At 33.7% G+C, this 18,382-nt stretch overlaps 3 protein-coding genes and 1 long non-coding RNA gene across 7 annotated transcripts in view; 2 read left to right on the forward strand and 2 right to left on the reverse strand.

Moving 5' to 3' along the window:
• Positions 1-4,101, reverse strand: part of fra (neogenin protein frazzled) — a 265,834-nt gene extending 261,733 nt beyond the window's left edge. For all 4 annotated transcript variants that reach the window (XM_076410982.1, XM_076410983.1, XM_076410980.1 and 1 more), the window contains exon 1: positions 3,853-4,101. In XM_076410982.1, coding sequence (XP_076267097.1) covers positions 3,853-3,937 — 85 coding nt within the window. In that variant the 5' untranslated portion in view covers positions 3,938-4,101. The remainder of the gene's footprint in view (positions 1-3,852) is intronic.
• A 283-nt stretch (positions 4,102-4,384) lies between these two features.
• or (AP-3 complex subunit sigma-2 or) lies at positions 4,385-6,037 on the forward strand. Its single transcript, XM_076411015.1, has 4 exons — positions 4,385-4,566; positions 4,621-4,712; positions 4,764-5,055; positions 5,692-6,037. Exons 1-4 carry the CDS (start codon positions 4,498-4,500, stop codon positions 5,812-5,814), a joined length of 576 nt encoding a protein of 191 aa, XP_076267130.1. The 5' UTR covers positions 4,385-4,497; the 3' UTR covers positions 5,815-6,037.
• An 84-nt stretch (positions 6,038-6,121) lies between these two features.
• Positions 6,122-7,727, reverse strand: LOC143200554 (cysteine dioxygenase type 1). The gene is made up of 3 exons (XM_076411013.1): positions 7,201-7,727; positions 6,306-6,705; positions 6,122-6,248 (listed from the first exon to the last, which is right to left on the reverse strand). The coding sequence occupies exons 1-3, from the start codon at positions 7,446-7,448 to the stop codon at positions 6,213-6,215; spliced, it is 684 nt and encodes a 227-aa protein (XP_076267128.1). The 5' UTR covers positions 7,449-7,727; the 3' UTR covers positions 6,122-6,212.
• Positions 7,728-14,269: 6,542 nt separating this feature from the next.
• LOC143200575 (uncharacterized) lies at positions 14,270-15,030 on the forward strand. The gene is made up of 3 exons (XR_013006754.1): positions 14,270-14,418; positions 14,570-14,747; positions 14,803-15,030. It is a non-coding gene; the product is annotated as an uncharacterized LOC143200575 (long non-coding RNA).
• The last annotated feature ends 3,352 nt before the right edge of the window (positions 15,031-18,382 follow it).

The following is an 18,382-nucleotide window of genomic DNA, read 5'->3' on the forward strand; positions in this document are numbered from 1 at the left end:
GAGTTGATGATTCGGAGCAGTGTTTGAAGATGATCAAGCGTAATAAATCCGAGTCTTTGTGTCGATCTGTAACAATGTGTGAAACATGGCTCCATAATTTCACTCCGAAGTCCAATAGACAATATTAATCATTCCGAGTGGACTGCACACGATGAACCCGCTCCAAAGCGTGGGAAAACGCAATAGCCGGCTTCATTGACTACCTTGAAAAGGGAACGACCATCGATGCCGACTATTATATACGTTATTGGACCGTTTGAAGGACGAAATCGCAGAAAACGAATCGAAGAAAAACAAAGCGCTGCTTTACCAAGACAATGCACCGTGTCACAAGTCAATGAAAACGATGGCAAAAATCCATGAATTTAGCTTCGAATTGCTGCCTCATCCACCGTATTTTCCAGATCTGGCCCCCAGCGACTATTTCCTGTTCTCAGATCTCAAAAGAAAGCTCGATGAGAAGAAATTTTCGTCGAATGAAGAGGTGATCAACGAAACTGAGGTGTATTTTGAAGCAAAGGACAAATCGTACTACAAAAAAGGTATCGAAAAGTTGGAGGGTCGCTATAATATCACCCTTGAAGGGAATTATGTTGAATAAAAAAAAATAATTTGGCCAAAAAAAATGTTTTACTATGGTAGGCCGAGGAATTTTCGATTGACCTGTTAAAATTATAGAAATTGCCGAGTTGGACCATCTATATGCCTTGTTTCTATTGCCTAGAAAGTAAATATTTCCCGAAATAGAGTTTCTTGTTCATAAAAATTAGTTTAAAAAAGTTCCCGATATTACTTTTAGTATATTATAGAAGATGACCTTAGCAGCAATAAGACATTTCAGTTAATTTACGAACCCAAAAAAAATCTGGAAATACCTCCATAATGTATAAGAATTGGTAAAGCTGCATGCGAGGCATCCCTAAGTCGACTGCTGTAAAAATATGTTGTTTGCAAATGAAAATAGTGAATAAAGAAGAAGAAATAAAGTGTCGTTATTTCGCAAACGCCATCAAATATTCTGGATAGAAACCATCCAATTCTAAATCAAACGAATCGAAGCAATGGTAATTCAGACGCTCTCAGCACCAACCAGGACCATAAACTTTAACCGACGTTTTATAGTTCTTACAGCTACCCCATAATTCTTACCCCGTCGATTGGCAGTAAATTTTATTATGATGCACTGTCGTCTCGTCTAAAAGCACCTCGGAAATTTCAAAGAAATATCGCCGTCAGATGGGCCTCAAATGCAGTGATTTAAACAAGCTGTTACCCAACATACGTTCACAAATCTCACATCGGTATGGATGACATATCGAAAGAGCAAATAACTAAATGCAAACCGAGAGGGTTCAACAACACAAGGCGTTTTATTGTAAATATATGTAATCAGTTTTTTTTTGAATTAACATACAAATTTAGCTGCGACTGGTCCTGATTATCATACATATAGTGTATCTAATGTCGCCTCTAATAGGAAATAATTGTACTATAATCATATCTTTTAAAACACACAATATATTTTTGTGTGTCTATAGCTTTGTGAAAATGTATGACTAAGAGTCTCATAATATATTTTTTATTAGCCATATTTTATAAAACTGCCTATATAGACGTGACTTTCTTAATAATATTTTTACATTCAAATTATTATTTTATTTACATCGATTTTCATTATAATTATTTCAATTCATCATCATTCGTGGTAAACAATTAACTGTTACGGGAAAACAGAAAATGAGAAGCTTTAGTAAAAGTCAAGGATACATCGGTAATATTGTTCGTAATATTGCAGAGTATTATACAATATAGTAAAGAATCTAGTAGTTACATTATGAAAAAAAAAAGATTAAATTAGTGGTTCATAGCCAAGAAAATTCTCGGTGAAAATATAGTCGATTAATAACATTTTTTCTACAGCACTTAATTGACAAAGTGTTAAATTCACGAACATTATTTAGGAGGCTTAATACATAATTAACAACTGTATATCCAAGTAATGTATTTTATTTTCATTAGAGAACATATTTGCCTTTTTATGTTTAGTTTTTGTTTCCTTCGTTGCTGTATGTTCTTGGCTCAAACATTATAATATCACTGTATTACTCCTTAGTCTCTTCTGTTACTTTCTGTGTACATTTTTCTTCATAAAATTACATTTAATAACTGCATTCTCCCTAATGCATTTGCCATATCTGCAAAACAGTTAGTATTCTTTCTCTCCTCATACGTTTTTACCAAATGTTCATGTATATTCTGAACAATTACACACATCCATAGCCTTGATCTTCGGTACATCCGGTATAAAAGAAAAAATATTGTTGAGTAACACTTAAAGCAGTAATCAATTTTCATTCTGTTTTGGTATCATTCTTGCTCAAGTAATAATAAACATTATTTTATTATAAAACCTTGTATTACAAAAATTTGCAATCATATAACTAATAGAATGACTGTTTGTATCAAAAGAAAAACATTATGCGAAAACCAACCATTATTAGTAATTACGAACAAAATAGATTTTCGCACGCCACTGGCCGAGCTATTCCTTTCTGATCTGCAAAGCGGAAAGCCGGCGATTTAACTGTAAATATAACCAAAATCGAAATAAATCTGGAATAGCGCTGGGTCATCACTCAAACTCCCGAGAGGCCGGAGTGCCACCGCGCGCTTTCAAGAAGGGTCAACGAAACGGGGATAAATAAAAGATTTCGATAATTCACTCGCCTAGGTAATATTTCTCTTGGTGAGGCTTGACGTGATGCGCCTTCTTTTCTTTTCGATTCGAAATAGAAACGATGCCACGCTGATAAATCACGAACGAAATAAAAGAGGCGATTCTTTCGCGAGACACTTCAAAAGAAAAATCGCCTTCTTTAATTATGACCGGGAACGACTCGGTTTTCTGCCTTCTTTCAAGATGCGTTTGCGTCTTAATTAGTTGAATCCAACATCTCGCGATCTCCGGGTTATGTATATTTTTATTTTAACGATAACTGATAAGTCTCCAGCCAACTCGTTTAAGTAATTCATGGAAATCCATACGCCGAGAACTATTAAAAATGATTGACAACCAGTTACAAACACAACCAACAATTTTTTAATTCTAATTAATGCCTATTAGTCACGGAACATTGGAACACACACCACATATCAACACGAAAAATAAAATCGCGTCCATATCAACATAATAAAACGGATATATTTTCAGTTAAAAACAGCTTCATAAAAAAGCCACAGATAATCCAATTCCAATAAATCTGAATTAATCTAAATTACAACTCTTCAAATGCCTATGTAATTACGATAACGTAGTTATTCAGACTTTAGCACGGAATCAGTAAGTCCGCTTGCTAATGTACATTCAAGGACCAGGACAAAAATATATTTTCATACATATTTCTTACACAAAAATAAAAATTACAGCATTTAAAACATTAATATCCATCAATACAGAAGGTTCAAGATAAAAATAGTCTTATCAGAACGAACAGGCAGACTGCATGGAGGGATTTTTAAACAACAAATCATATTTTATTGGGTTTTGACATCGCGACTTTTAAATGCAAAAACATCAGATAAATATGTTACCTAGATCGGTCATATGTTCTAAAATATGTGCAGCAATCTATGCATGTTGTATGCAATATATTTGAATAAATGGCACTTACAAACACCAAAGTTTACACCTACACATTCAAAACAACATTTAAAATTTAGAAACAACTTTGAAATTATGTACGAATTATGAAATTTAAATGTTTACGGTTCGACCTGAACGAATTATTACCTAGTATATTACAAAAGCATTCTACTTATGAGGAATTATCAGTTCAAAAACCATTTGGTTACCTTGTGTTGTAGGTGTTAAAACAGTAGCAATCATCAAGAACAGGAATTTACATTGTAAACAAGTCACATAACGTGTCCGAATCATTTTTGACTACACGCACGTCAATATAAATTCAATTATATACGGTTCATGTTTATTTTTCCATACAGTTCAGTCACAAAAATCAGTATCGATACGAAAAACGGTCCCACGATCTCAGTCACCAGCCAACGACGCCATTTTACTAATTTGCTATTTCTCCCGTCACTGAAACCCGTCAGATTTTTTTGTCAACAATAGGTGGGGGGAGTTAGAAAAAGAAAGATTTAGTCCTGTCCAGTTTACTCTTTCTTTATAGATTTCTGTAAGTCGAGTGGTAGGAATTAGTCGAAATCCTAAAAATAGTAAAATATTATTTATTTTAATGCATTTATAATTAATGATTAAATATTAATGATTTTTGGTTGTATGTAACACTAACAGCATAGTCGAATAGTATTCCATAAAACTAAAATATATTTAATTATTTGAATCAGTTTTTGACACCTCAGCTGTTTAGGTTAGGAATCTTAAAAAAATAATTTAGAATACATTTTAGTAACATGTATTTTTAATTTTTGCTAAATCATAGAATAATATCGTAGATAAGACCTAAAGAAAGCACGATGATTAAAGCAATTTTAGTTTTCAACAATCATGGAAAACCTAGGTTGTCTAAATTTTACCAATATTTTGTAAGTAACATAATGTATGTTATCTCAGGTTTTATGAAATAATTATTTTTTTAGCCAGAAGACATGCAACAACAAATAATCAAAGAAACATTCCAACTTGTATCTAAAAGAGATGACAATGTGTGTAACTTCCTGGAAGGAGGAAGGTAGTTGTGTGTATTTACATACAGGAAATATGTAATAACCATTTGTTTTAGTTTAATTGGAGGCAGTGATTACAAATTGATATACAGACATTATGCTACACTTTATTTTGTATTCTGTGTGGACTCCTCAGAGAGTGAACTTGGAATTTTAGATTTAATCCAAGTATTTGTTGAAACACTAGATAAATGCTTCGAAAATGTATGTGAACTAGATTTAATATTTCATGTAGATAAAGTTCATTTTATATTAAATGAGTTAGTAATGGGTGGTATGGTATTAGAAACCAATATGACTGAAATTTTGACCCGAATAGAAGAACAAAATAAACTGGAGAAACAGGAGGTCAGTACCAATTAACTTTGTTGGGAGCATGCAATAATTAGATTAGACTACTACTATTAATATACTTATATTTTTATTAAGTTTTTTCTGGAGAATTATACACTGTTCAGTATTTTGCTTATAGATTTGGACTAGTCATTCACAAAAAATTACAGGGTTAGGTTTAATTTATGAAGCTCATTTTTCTTAACAAGTGAGTCTTAATCAATTATATTATCTATATAATGTGTGTAGTAAAAAGGAACAGTTTTAGTGTTAAATATTACTTGGCAAAAGGGACTAAATATATTCAAAATGAACAATTTATATGAATTTGTTAATATAAAATCAAATTTGATAACTTCTGCCAGGTATAAAAGAACATAATGATTTGTCAAGTAGTTTTATTTGTTTTGGGTATTAGGTTTTTTATTGTTTGTTGTGTTCATATAAGGGTTAATATGTTTATTAATGTATTAATATAAGGTGCATATATATTTAATACAATTTTTAAGAAATATTTATTAGAGGCTAGGAAAATATATTCTTATACTGTATCATAGCTAAGATACTCTACATGTCAGGCTATTACATTTTCTATGATGAAAATAATGATTACGTGTATAATAGGATAAATGAGGAATATTTTGTTTACAGGCTGGTATATCAGCTGCGCCTGCTAGAGCAGTGTCAGCAGTGAAAAACATGAACCTTCCACAACAAATCAAAGACATTAAGCTTCCCGACTTACCTCAAGCAATAAAAGATCTTAAATTCTGACCACAATTAGGGAACCAGTTTCAGAACATGGATTTACCATCGGATCATCAATCACCAGATGCTAGGTTCCTACTAGAAGATCCATCATCGCCTAGATATACTTAAAGCTCATATTTAACACATATATTTTGTACGCGATATAGGAATTGCATGTTACACTATGTTTTAGTCATTAATTAAGTATATATACGTATGTAATGTAATAAAGAGATTTTATATGGTTCATTTAAATTTTTTTGTTATCAAATTGAAATCCAAGGCATGAATTCAAGGAAGCATGAAGTAAAAACAATGGAGAATATCAATATTTGATGTTGACTGTGTATACTTTATTATACTATATTTATTTATAAGATTATACATGTTTAGTAGATAGTATGGGATACATTAAATTCCATTTAATTATCTTCAGGGACTTTAGATTCACGGAATGCCTAAAATGTATAGAATATATCGATTAAAATGATATATTAATGTCATATCATTCTTACCTTGTTTCTTTTACCAAACATCGAATAAAATGTAACCGAAACGATCGATTTCTTTCCAGTTTTCTGGTTGAAAACGTGACACTTGTCGTAAGGTGGGCAGTATAAATGCAAACTGATAGCAGTATCATAGCTGGACACGTTTTCTACTCTGTGCAACCCCAGAGAATCGTTGATGTAACAGACATCGTTCAGGTTCAACCTTTTTCGTCCGATTTCCTTCACTTCCTGTTCGTTCTCTTTAGGCCAGGCGTACCTCACTTCCTCCAAAGACCCCTGCAGAATTTTCATGAAACAATGAGAGTTGGCGTGATCGTGAATACTTGCTCCGTGACCTTCACCCCAACAAAGCGCCATCAGGTTGTACTTCCCATTACCATCGTCAACTAAGTTTCTGGTGTATCTGGAAAGATGGGAGGTATTGTTGAGATGTTCTGTGAACGTATTAATCGTATATCTTAGAAATAATAGATAATTAATTAACGAAGCAATTAAGTGTATTATATTATACTGTTTATGTTATATTGATTATTAACATATTTGGGTTCAACTGCATCCTATAACAAAACTGTAGGGTATATAATTATATTTTTCTTTAAGAATATAGTTGTTTTGAAAATAATCTTATAATTGAATTCGTCTATTTAAAGAAACTATTGTATGATTTTATTTTAGCTAGAATATTTTTAATTGTGAATTTATTTCCTTTGTATTAACTTCTACCCTATTGCTGAAATGATATTACATAAAAATATTTTATATGAGATTAATATTACATGAATTAATTCTGTATGTTTAGAAACCAGTAAAATATTTCTAAAATTTAAATTACTCTATTGAAGAACGTTATATGAAGCGAATGTGCTATATATTTTGAAATGCCGAAGAGTATTCTCACCTGTAACGGTCAAATTTCGCATACTTTTTCCACTCTATCGGGTTTGACTTGTAGGCCCTCATAATGTAATGCACCAAGTCGACGTTTACATTGTCGCTGGAGAAGACACGATTCAGCTCCCGCACGAGATCATTTAACGAGCCGATTTCCGGCAGTGAATGACCCAGATGCTTGGTCAGTGTAATTTCGCACACCCCGTCGTCATTTTCGTGATTTCCTTCAATAGCTGGGTAGGAGCACACTGACATTTTTCCACGGCAACAACAAACGAACGATAACAATAAAGCGAACCTCTCAACGATTAAAAACGGATTATGTTTTGCGCTGAACAGAAACCGCGATAAAGGTTCTGATCTCTCGGGTCAGAATCGTCGTTGTCCGACGTCTGTGCGTGTGTGAGTTTTGCAATGGCAACCGTTCGTTCTTAATTTCTCAGTTGTTTACACTGATTACTGATTAGCGAGCTATAAAATGACAGAGCGACCAATGAACAGGGCTCGAACGGTGATGCCCAGACATGGAATGGCAAGAAACTAAGTAAGTCACCGGTGTTCCCGTAATTATAGGAGAGCAATTACACTGGTATAAGAAAAAAGGTAGACTCGACAGCTATAGGGGGCCCCATTTCTAATAATCCATTAATTGTCTAAGGTTATTATCGATTATTAATTGCATATTCAGAGAAAATGTTAATAACCCAAAGACATTTGAATAGTTTTCAAACTATATGGGGTGTCGGGTTTATACTGGGTTTATATAAAAGAAATAACATCGTAATTGTCCATTGGTTATAAATCATCTGATGTTTTTATTTGCCAAAGTTTAATTACCAATAAATTGACGTGGTAATTATGCCTGGTTCGAAACTATACTCTACCTGTGGTTTGGTTCTCTAATATTCGGTATAATTTTTTATGGTTAGATTCAGTTCAGCTGTCATTTATTAATTTTTTTGACAGTCTAGTGATGGAAATAGGGGGGGGGTGGGGTTAACAGAAATGTTGTCAATAGAGACAAATGACGATGATTTATGAACATACACGGGGATTTATGAGAACCAATGGCCCGAAGCATTTCATCAGCAGAGGAGGAATTGTTAGGAGAAAGATTATAAGGAATATATATGCGTTTACGTAGTAATTAGGCAATATATATATCTTTTAAACAGTTACTCAATATGGTGTGTCTTAGTATGTTATGAAGACTTCCCCATTTTATTTTTAAAAGAACTATATAGCTTAAGACAACTAGTAGAATAGTTGAAAACTCAATATTTGTTGAACATAATTTTTAGGACTTACCCTGTACAAGAAAATCACTTTTATTTAAACGGAAAGGAGGTACAATACTTGACTCTTTTAAACCAATTAACTGTACCGTTCCTTTTATTGTCAATTATATATAATATTTGAATAAAGGACTAACGGTTGCTTTGATTTAAATAATTGTTTAGAATGGAATATATGTTTGGTACATGATGTTATAGCAGGGATATGTTTTGCCATTGCAAAATAGCTGTTTTTATGTCCGAAATTATCGAATCCCTATCGTTCTTTTTTTTTAAATAGCTTTAATGATAGATTCTTTGATGAAACACGAGTGATATTTTATCTCTGGCGTGGGCTAACGAACGATTAAGTGTTGCAAAAACATATTAGGGTGTTGGATATGTTCGTGCAAATGTATTAATCGGATTTATATATACAAATAGCTTTATAATTTCCTTGAACTTGAATACATGTAGGTCTTTCACGAATTATTTTTTGAGGTACGTATAAAGACATAGAGGAACTGGATCTAGCACATAAGTTGGATGTTAATTAATTTTAGCTATTTTTTTTTAACTTGCGAGCAGGTACGTTATCTTGGTGGGAAATACAGGGAATGAATAGAACAATATGAACACCTGATATATATAACAGCTCTATTGAAAAGTACCCGGCCTACCATAGTAATACCCAGAATTCCCTTCAAAGGTGATACACTGAGTATAGCGATTTTTGTAGTACGATTTGTCCTTTGCGTCAAAATAGGCTTCATTTTCGGCGATCACCTTTTCATTCGACGAAAATTTCATCCCAGTGAGCATTCTTTTGAGATTTGAGAACAGGAAATAGTCGCTGGGGGCCAGACCTGGAGAATATGGGCAATGAGGAAGCAATTTGAAGTCCAATTCATGGATTTTTGCCATAATTTTCACTGACTTGTGACACGGTGCATTGTCTTAATCAGGCAGCACCATTCTTTTTTTTTAAATGCGGCCGTTTTCGGCGATTTTGTCCAAACGGTCCAATAACGCTATTTAATAGTCGCTGTTGATGGTGCTTCCTTCTTCAAGGTTGTCAATGAAAATTATTCCATGTGCATCTCAAAATACAGACGACATAACCTTGCCAACCGACTGTTGTTTTTTTCCACGCTTTGGAACCGGTTCATCTTATGCAGTCCTCTCGGATGACGATTGGACTTCGGAATGAAATGATGGAGCCATGTTTCATCCATTGTCACACATCGATGCAAAAACTCGGGTATATTACGCTAGATCAGCTTCAAACACTGGTCCGAATCATCAACTCGTCGTTGTTTTTGGTCAAAAGTGAGCTAGCGCGGTACCCACTTTACACAGAGCTTTCTCATATCCAAATATTCGTGAATGGTATGATGTACACGTTCAGTTGATATTTTTAGAGTATCTGCTATTTCATTCAATTTCAATTTACGGTCATTCAAAATGATCAAAATGATTTTGGGCGTCCACTGCGTTCACCGTCTTCGGCGCTCATTTCACCACGTCTAAATTTAGCATACCAATTCTTGATGGTCTTAACTAAAAAACATATGGAATTAATTCTAGTAGCGCCATCTATGTGTGAGGCCGGGGACTTTTCAATTAACCTGTTATTTATAATGACATAATATTTAGTTGTTAAATACTACCATTGGACTACCATTTTGTTTTAAAATAGCTGGACTCTTCACGTGATAGTGCCTCAATTGTTTCCAACGGAATGTTAACCTATTCTTGTACCAAAACATCAGCTGATTGCTTCATTGAAGTTGGAAATGGAAATATCTATCTGCTCTAAATCTCTTTATGACGGTTCACTTATGTTGACGTCTGCCGATTCTGCTGGCCATGGAAGATGTTTAATAATATTCTTATGCCCTTCAAATCATGACTGAACTTTTTTGATTGTTTGTATGGGCTCATTATCATCCTGATATATAGCAGCGTTTAGTCAGAACTTCATCATTGAAGTTGTAGAGATATTAATTTTCAGTTCAGGAGAGTGAAATGAACGAGAGGACCAGCTGAATAGTACAATATTGCCATCCAAATCCAGAACCTTCCCCAAATTTGACGGTAGAAAGCAGAAAGTCCGGATCATAGTATCGTACGTGTAATCGTACACACTACACGGGCCAAAATTTGAAATCTCTGCCCAAAAATTCTACTTTCGGCCCTTGTGATGTAATATACTATTTTCATCCAAACAAACTAATGTTAACATAATCTGGAACGTTTTCTGGGTCTCTGAGCCAAAGGACAGGTTTAACAATACTCCTAAACCCCTGTTTTGATTCAAGATCATGATAGTTGACCTTCATTATCATTTATAATGGTATAAGGGTGCATAAAGTTTTTTAAATAATATTTAAAATTGCACTAGAATGTATTTTTGTCAGCTCGATATATATTTTGGAGATGTTCCTATAAAAATTGTTGTATTTTTGTTGACCGTTATGTTTACTGTTGATAAATAGATGGTGCCCCGCGAACTTATTGAGTTTATTGGAAGATACTATGGATTTAAAATAGTATTATTTATATACAATAAATATATGTTTAGATAATAAAGTTTATTGTATGGTACATCGCTTGATAAAGGTAATGTTTCGCTTTTAAATTGTTTATATAACATTGATTTTCAGTATAACACATCTTTTCCTGACGTGTTATGATACCGAATAACAGCAATGCAGGAGGATAAACTTGAATTTTGACCATATAAATAATATTTATTTAAATTTCTTAATTACAGTTTATTAATCATATAAAAATTGACGTGTGTGGATTTACTTTTTTTTTTAAATATAAACAAGGAATGTAAGTAAATAACTGCTATCGGTGTTTATATATATTATTTTGATTAGTATCGGAGCACTCATATTGGGTAAACTTAATTTTTATTATTGGATTGCTTAGTGTTATCTGACATATTATTTTTGTTCTCTCGACCTAAGAACTGTTGCAAAATTTATATAATTTATATTTCCCTGAAGTGCTAACATTATTAATGTTTTCACATAACAATTTTTGTATGGTAGTTTACAGGACATTTTTCATGTTTAAATGTACACTGATATTGATAACTTATGGTTTTTAAAGCTAATTCTGTTATTTATGATAATATGAAAAAACACAAAGATGATTTTATAACCTAGAGACTAAAACAGCTGCTAGGGGAATTCCCTTTCAATTTTATTTTGGTCCTACCAAATCATCTGAACGAGCAGCATTAACATTTTTGTGAATTTAATCAGCTTTTGGACTTGAGCTTAATTGCGACTTTGAGGGCATCTCTGCTTTCAGTACTTATACAATTTAGAAATGAACATAAATACAGGGCTATAAACACAGCTATAACGAAGTAGAGTTCTATCCAGAAAGCATACATCAGCACCCACACAGAGGTGGTAATGGTTATTTGGTCAGTAAATCGATATCTCCTAGAAATCCGACGAGTCTGTCTATATTTTCTCCTATTAAGGCATTTTTAAAATTTTGCAATCCATACTTAGTTCTAATCTGGGTGAGTCGTGGACAGTCGTTCAATATGTAGCAGACTGACATAGGGGTACGGTGATAAAACTCACAGTAAGCAGGCGGGCTCGAAGTCATCAAGTGACCGTGCGAGAAACGACAGTGGCCTAATCTCAGGAAAAATCAGCTTTAATCTCAAGGAACCTGTTGTGGTTGGTTTCCTGGACACAACGACGTTGTACCTCGCCATTTGTAAAACAAGATACGAATGGTATACGGTCGGTATGGACACAAACATCCGTGATGGGGAGGGTCGATGAAACTGCCGCTTATCCATACTATTTAACCGCACCATCCACGCGCTCATTTCCCGGTATACCAACGTGAGAAGGAATCCACAGTAAACTTGTCCTGATCCCTTTCAGATAGAGGGTAAGAATAATTGACAGTGAGTCGGTGACCAGGGAATGGTTGAACTTCTGTTGCAGGAAACAATCGAGAGCATTTCGGATGTCGGTCAGGATTAGCCATTCTTTGAAAGTTTATGTTGAGATGTACGATAAAGCTTTGAATATCGCGAAGAGTTCAGCGCTCAATATTGAACCCTATTCTTCTTGAAACGGAAGGATCTTGAAACGGAATGCCCGGTTGACCAGCACAAATGCGCTACCAAGCGCGCTGCGTGATTTGGAGGCATCGGTATATATGTGCTTGCGGTGAGGGTAAGAGTGGAAAAGTTCACAGAATTTGGACCGAATAAGGTATGGACAATGTTCTTTTTTATAAAATTGACATAGTGATATGTTTATGACGGGGGTAGTGCAGGTCTAAGAGGGAACATTGGGGTAGTGGACAAGGTGAGGATGCAACAAGCCAATTCCAGCCTCGGACAGAAGATCTGCACTTATATGAGAGGTAGGAGTGGATTAGATGGTCCAGGACAGGTGGATGACTTCAAGAGGAGGTCATATTTACGGAAGAGGGTAGAGCAAGCGATCTCACAGCGAAATTCAGTGAAAGCATTTAGTACTTGTAATTTGGTTAAGGAAGGACCAACGCTACCAAATAAGATTATACAATGTATTATGGGCCTATAAATTAATTTGAAAGGATTTACAACTGATGATGTTACTGTGCATTAAATTGGATCGGTACATTTGTTATCAATTACATGTTGAAGCCTCATTGATTGACTTAATTTTTTAGTATTGTGTCATTTTGTCGAAGTGTGAGCAAAACAAATTTTCCGGTGCGTTGAAAATGTCTGACCATGCGCTCTACCGATTTCAACATTTGAATACTAGTTTTGTTTTAAAAGTAGTGGTTTTGACATCGAAGACAAAGAGCGTTCAGGACAGACGAGGATTTGAAGGTATTACTCGATGAAATCATTAACAATGTTACTCTTCAGCATGACAACGTTAGACCATATATTGCAAAACCGGTGAAAACATACTTGAAACATATTTTAAAATAGGAAGTGTTCCGACATATGAGTCGTGACCTGTCTGGGTCTGGCGCTTCACTTTTTATGAATATACTAAAATATGAGTCAATTATCATTTAAAAGATAAATTGTTCTTTCGAGATGGAATCCATAAACTACCTGAAAGATGGGAGAAAGAAGCGGCTATTTTCGGACAGTAGTTTGAATAAAATTACAGATAAATACAGATAATACAAATTTTTCATAATGAATCTTTGAATTAAAAAAATAAAGACTAACTAACTGTAGGCTTATGGGTTTGATAAAAAGAAATCCATTATTTTTCTAATAGTTGGATTTAATAAAATGTACCGCGCGGTGTAAAAATCCATTCAGTTTAGATTAGATGACATTTGGAAGCTGACATTTTGTACTTTTCTGAACAGAATAAACAGTTTGAATACCACGATTTGCGATATAAACACTTTATATTAAAAAATGTTAGATTTCGTTTAATGATGCAAGAACCTTACGGTATAAGTAGACTCTACATGAAATTAGTGCTGGTTATATAAAAGTAGAATCCATGAAGGTACATTTTTTGTAGTTGTAGTTAAATCGTAGCTGGAAACACAAAACGTGGTTCCTTTTCTTTTTGGATTGGAAACAAGCATAAGCTACAAGTTTGGTCATTGTAATCAGTGAAGTGAGATATTAGCACTTCCATAATAATAAAATTGTGTATTAATTAACTTAATGGGAGTTGATCTATTAAAACGTTTATTGGAAACTTATGGAATTATTTTGTTGTTGATGGTTATCTGAAAGTTAATTAACTATTTGGAGCCGATTCACTGAAGAATTTGGAACTGGTTGAATAGAATAGAACTTGGATTCGGAGCACTTAACATTTTTGGTCTAACATACACCTGGGTTTTTTTCTGGAATTGAGAACATATGGTTCTTAAGCTTATGGTTTATGATTAAGAGTATATGAACATGTAATTAGATGCTAGATAGCTTTATTGTAAGTAATTGTTTTTAATGTATTTGGGAACTGAAATCACCGTTTAAACGTTTAAAAAATTAATTCTTATTCATAAATTCTGTTTGGGAGTTAATTAATGATGATTTTAGATATTATCAGTTGTTGGAATTTTATTGAAAATATTTTTTAGCATGTTGCTGCTGTGCTGAATATTAGTGTGGGTACTGTGAATAACATCGCTTATAAAATGAAGACTAATACGTTAGATTCAACCAAGAAGACTAGTCTACATACGAAGTGGGTGACGAATCTTGACCATCTTGATATTGGCTCTATTGGAGTTCAAATATACGGAATTTATAAAAACAGTGAGTACGCAAACTATTTTATCGTTATTAATATAATTTTGTAAAATAATTTCAGACAAATTTGTTAGTCTGGAAAATATACATAAAAGAGTTAGGGACGTGAATCTTTTTGAGGGATATAAGACATGCCTTCATATACTCTTACAGGGCATATGATTTAATTGGTGTAAAGATAACCTTCAAAGAGAATGGAACTTCCAGATATTGCCCTAAAAATAATTCAATTTACGTACAATAATATCAAGGAAGATAAATTATTTGAATTTCTGTATCTTTATGAAATTTGTATATTTCAAAATGGGGCAGACTTGCCATGACAGTAACAAAAAAAGTATAAAGACAACAAAAATTGACGGAAAAAGGTAAAAGTTAGTACAATAGAATTTGATTAGGTTTTATTGATCATGATATTTATTAATAATTAATTGCAGATATCCACGGGCGACTGCCATGGAGAAATGAACCATAACATGTTTTTGTAATGGTTTGAAAATCAAGTGTTGGATCTGGAGAAACAAAAATCTGGAGAAACGATAAGATATTATTTTGGACAGTGGACCATATCATAGCACACTGGTGGAAAAAATCCGTTTTGGATGAACTCGATAGGACAAACAGAAGAAGTAATTGATAAATGGTGGATCGTGAACATGTTTTAGATAGATTGGAAATTAACAGTTTAGTGATTGGCTCGGAAAATTAAACTAAAAAAAAGTGACTAAAGGAAACTTTCAGGATATGTGATAATGCTATGTAATGCTGGAAATTCCTGAGACAGTGTAATAAGGGAGTGAAAACCACTAAGGATATGCACATAATTAATAGCATGTAACTGCAGAAATTGATAGGGCGTGAAAGATTTGTGTGCAAAGATATGATTGTAATTGTTCAGAATTAAACATGAGCATTTGGTTAGAATGTATGAGGAGAGAATGAATACTAACTTTTTTGTAGACTTGGTAAATGCATTAGGAATATACTTTGTGAATAATTATATCACGAATGGTGTACACAGGTAGTAGCAGAAGAAATAAAATATACGATGATATCAATAGGACTTGACAAGTAACATATGACACACCATCGAACTCTAACCTCATGAGTGGTGTGGAAAAGAGTCCAGTGTAAATATAATAAAACAACTCTAACCTACAAACTATTATGCCTGTGTTCTTAATTGTAGTTTTAAGTCCTTCGATAATATATACATTAGATGTACTATAATGTTAAAATAAATTATATTTTACAACAGTATTTTTATTTAATTATTTTATTTAGATTAGAATTTTGTTGTATATCAAAGCCAAACTGATATAAAACTCAGAGTTGATGCGGCAATATTGCGACATTTTGACGTCACAAATTTGGATGACGTATATATAAATAAACTTTGAATAGACTATATATATTTTCGTATGCAGAATTTGAACACAGAGCAGAAAACAATGCAGAACGCTAGGAATTGGTTTATTGCACCAAAGTTAAAGGTTTAATGGATCAATTTTTTACGATACAGTATAATAGCGTACAGTATACAGTATAATACCTGAGAGTACATCAGTACACCAGACCGAGTAAACCACTAGACCAAAAAGGGTTGGTCCCCGAAGGACGTCCGCCAAGGAACAGTGGTACCTCCACATAAAATTATTTTACCAGCGAGCTACAAAAGGCTTGAAATGATAAAGCATTTTGTAAAATAACTTTCTAAAAATGGAGACTGCTTCAAATATTCAAATATAAAGTCCAAGGCAATATGTCCAAGCTTCTCAGAACCAAAGGTCAGACGACTTACAACTTTCCTACAGTTCATCACGACAATGATGAATCCTCAAAAAGGAGGTTATAGATAAATTCAAAACGCCAAAAGAATATTAAAAGCATTTCAAGCTTTAAGTTGCCTAATGAGCCTAAAAGTACATTTTCCTCATTCCCTCGACTACTCTCCGGAAAATTGAAATGTGAGTGAAGAATAAGGTGAACGATATCGTCAGGATATTAGAGAAACGAAGAAAAGAAAAATAGAGCGTCTCAGTGATAACGAGCTACTATTGTACGCTTCAGAAGGACATTAAAAATTCCTTCCACAAGCGAAAATGTAGAAAGAGGGGCCTCACTGGGAACAGGAAAGGTTTTAGTGTGTCATAGTGTTACATACTATATACTAATAATATGTATCGTTAATTGTTTGTAAGTAAAATAATTTTTTTCTAATTCTACTCTTTAATTTTAATGTAATATGTCAATTGAAAAGTCCCCGGCCTAACACAGAGATGGCCCTACTACAATAAAAATCCATATGATTTTAGTCAGCCCCAACCCTCAAAAGATGCGTGTATATATTTGACACCTGTAGGATCATTAGTTTGTAAATTATACCATTTTCCGTGAAGCAACTTCTGTTTTTGTGAAAAAAAAAATGGATAAAAAGGAATTGCGCTTGTTGATAGAATATTACTTTATGAAGCAAAAACTTGGCTTGATGCCGAGTTTCCGGACACTGTCCCAGGGAAATCAACCATCAAGGATTGGTATGCTAAGTTCAAACGTGGTGAAATGAGCACCGAATGCGGTGAACGCAGTGGACACCCAAAAGAGGTTATTACCGACGAAAACATTTAAAAAATCCGCAAAATGGTTTTGAATGACCGTAAATCAGATGCATCGATATGTGACAACGGATGAAACATGGCTCCATCATTTCACTCCAAAGTCCATTCGACAGTCATCCGAGTGGACTGCAAACGATGAACCTACTCCAAAGCGTGGGGAAACGCAACAGTCGGCTGGCAAGGTTATAGCGTTTGTATTTGGGATGCGCATGGAATAATTTTCATTGACTACCTTAAAAAAGGAAGGACCATCAACAGCGATTATTACATAGCGTTATTGAACAGGTTTGAAAAACGATATCGCCGAAATACGGCCGCATTTGAAGAAAAAGAAAGTGCCACTTCACCAAGACAATGGCCCGTGTCACAAGTCAGTGAAAATGATGGCAAAAATTCATGAATTGGGCTTCAAATTGCTTTCTTTTTTATCGTATTCTCCAGATCTCGCCCCCAGCGACTATTTGCTGTTCTCAGATCTCAAAAGAATGCTCGCTGGGAAGAAATGTTCGTCGATTGAAGAGGTGATTGACGAAAGTGAGGCCTATTTTGAAGCAAATGATAAATCGTACTAGAAAAAAGTTTATCGAAAAGTTGGAGGGTCGCTATAATCATTGTATCACCCTTGAATGGAATTATGTTGCATAAAAAAACTAATTTTGCAAAAAAATGTGTTTTACTTTGGTAGATCGGAGACTTTTCATCGTATTATAAATGTCGTCCTATGATAAAATTGATTCAGCACACTTAAAAACATAGAGATTACGTCACACAACCTAAACAGCTTTTAAATTGTTTTTGCAGATCTGTGCTATAAGTTGGTAAATATGTTTATTAATACATATCCACGTAATTTATATAGTTTCTTATTTGTCTTCATCATTTATTTTATTGTTTGGTCAGTGGAAAAAAATTCTTTCATGCTGTCTGGAAAGAAGTTTTTAATTATTATAATCTAGCTTAATGTCTATACAAATTAAATATTCAGAAATAATCTTCTATTAAAATGCAATGCTAGTTTCCGAG

Source organism: Rhynchophorus ferrugineus, unplaced genomic scaffold (assembly GCF_030347505.1).
Source record: "Rhynchophorus ferrugineus isolate W39M unplaced genomic scaffold, kcgeb_rfMv2 rfM8, whole genome shotgun sequence".
Classification (NCBI taxonomy): Eukaryota; Metazoa; Arthropoda; class Insecta; order Coleoptera; family Curculionidae; genus Rhynchophorus; species Rhynchophorus ferrugineus.

Excerpts from the sequence above, each read along its gene's own strand:
- LOC143200554 (XM_076411013.1), bottom strand. The coding sequence starts at position 7,448 with ATGTCAGTGTGCTCCTACCCAGCTATTGAAGGAAATCACGAAAATGAC. Across the intron at positions 6,706-7,200 it reads GCGAAATTTGACCGTTACAG|ATACACCAGAAACTTAGTTG; the intron begins GTGAGAATACTC and ends CCATCTTTCCAG. Across the intron at positions 6,249-6,305 it reads TGTTTGGTAAAAGAAACAAG|GCATTCCGTGAATCTAAAGT; the intron begins GTAAGAATGATA and ends TATACATTTTAG.
- or (XM_076411015.1), top strand. The coding sequence starts at position 4,498 with ATGATTAAAGCAATTTTAGTTTTCAACAATCATGGAAAACCTAGGTTG. Across the intron at positions 4,713-4,763 it reads AACTTCCTGGAAGGAGGAAG|TTTAATTGGAGGCAGTGATT; the intron begins GTAGTTGTGTGT and ends CATTTGTTTTAG. Across the intron at positions 5,056-5,691 it reads ATAAACTGGAGAAACAGGAG|GCTGGTATATCAGCTGCGCC; the intron begins GTCAGTACCAAT and ends TTTTGTTTACAG.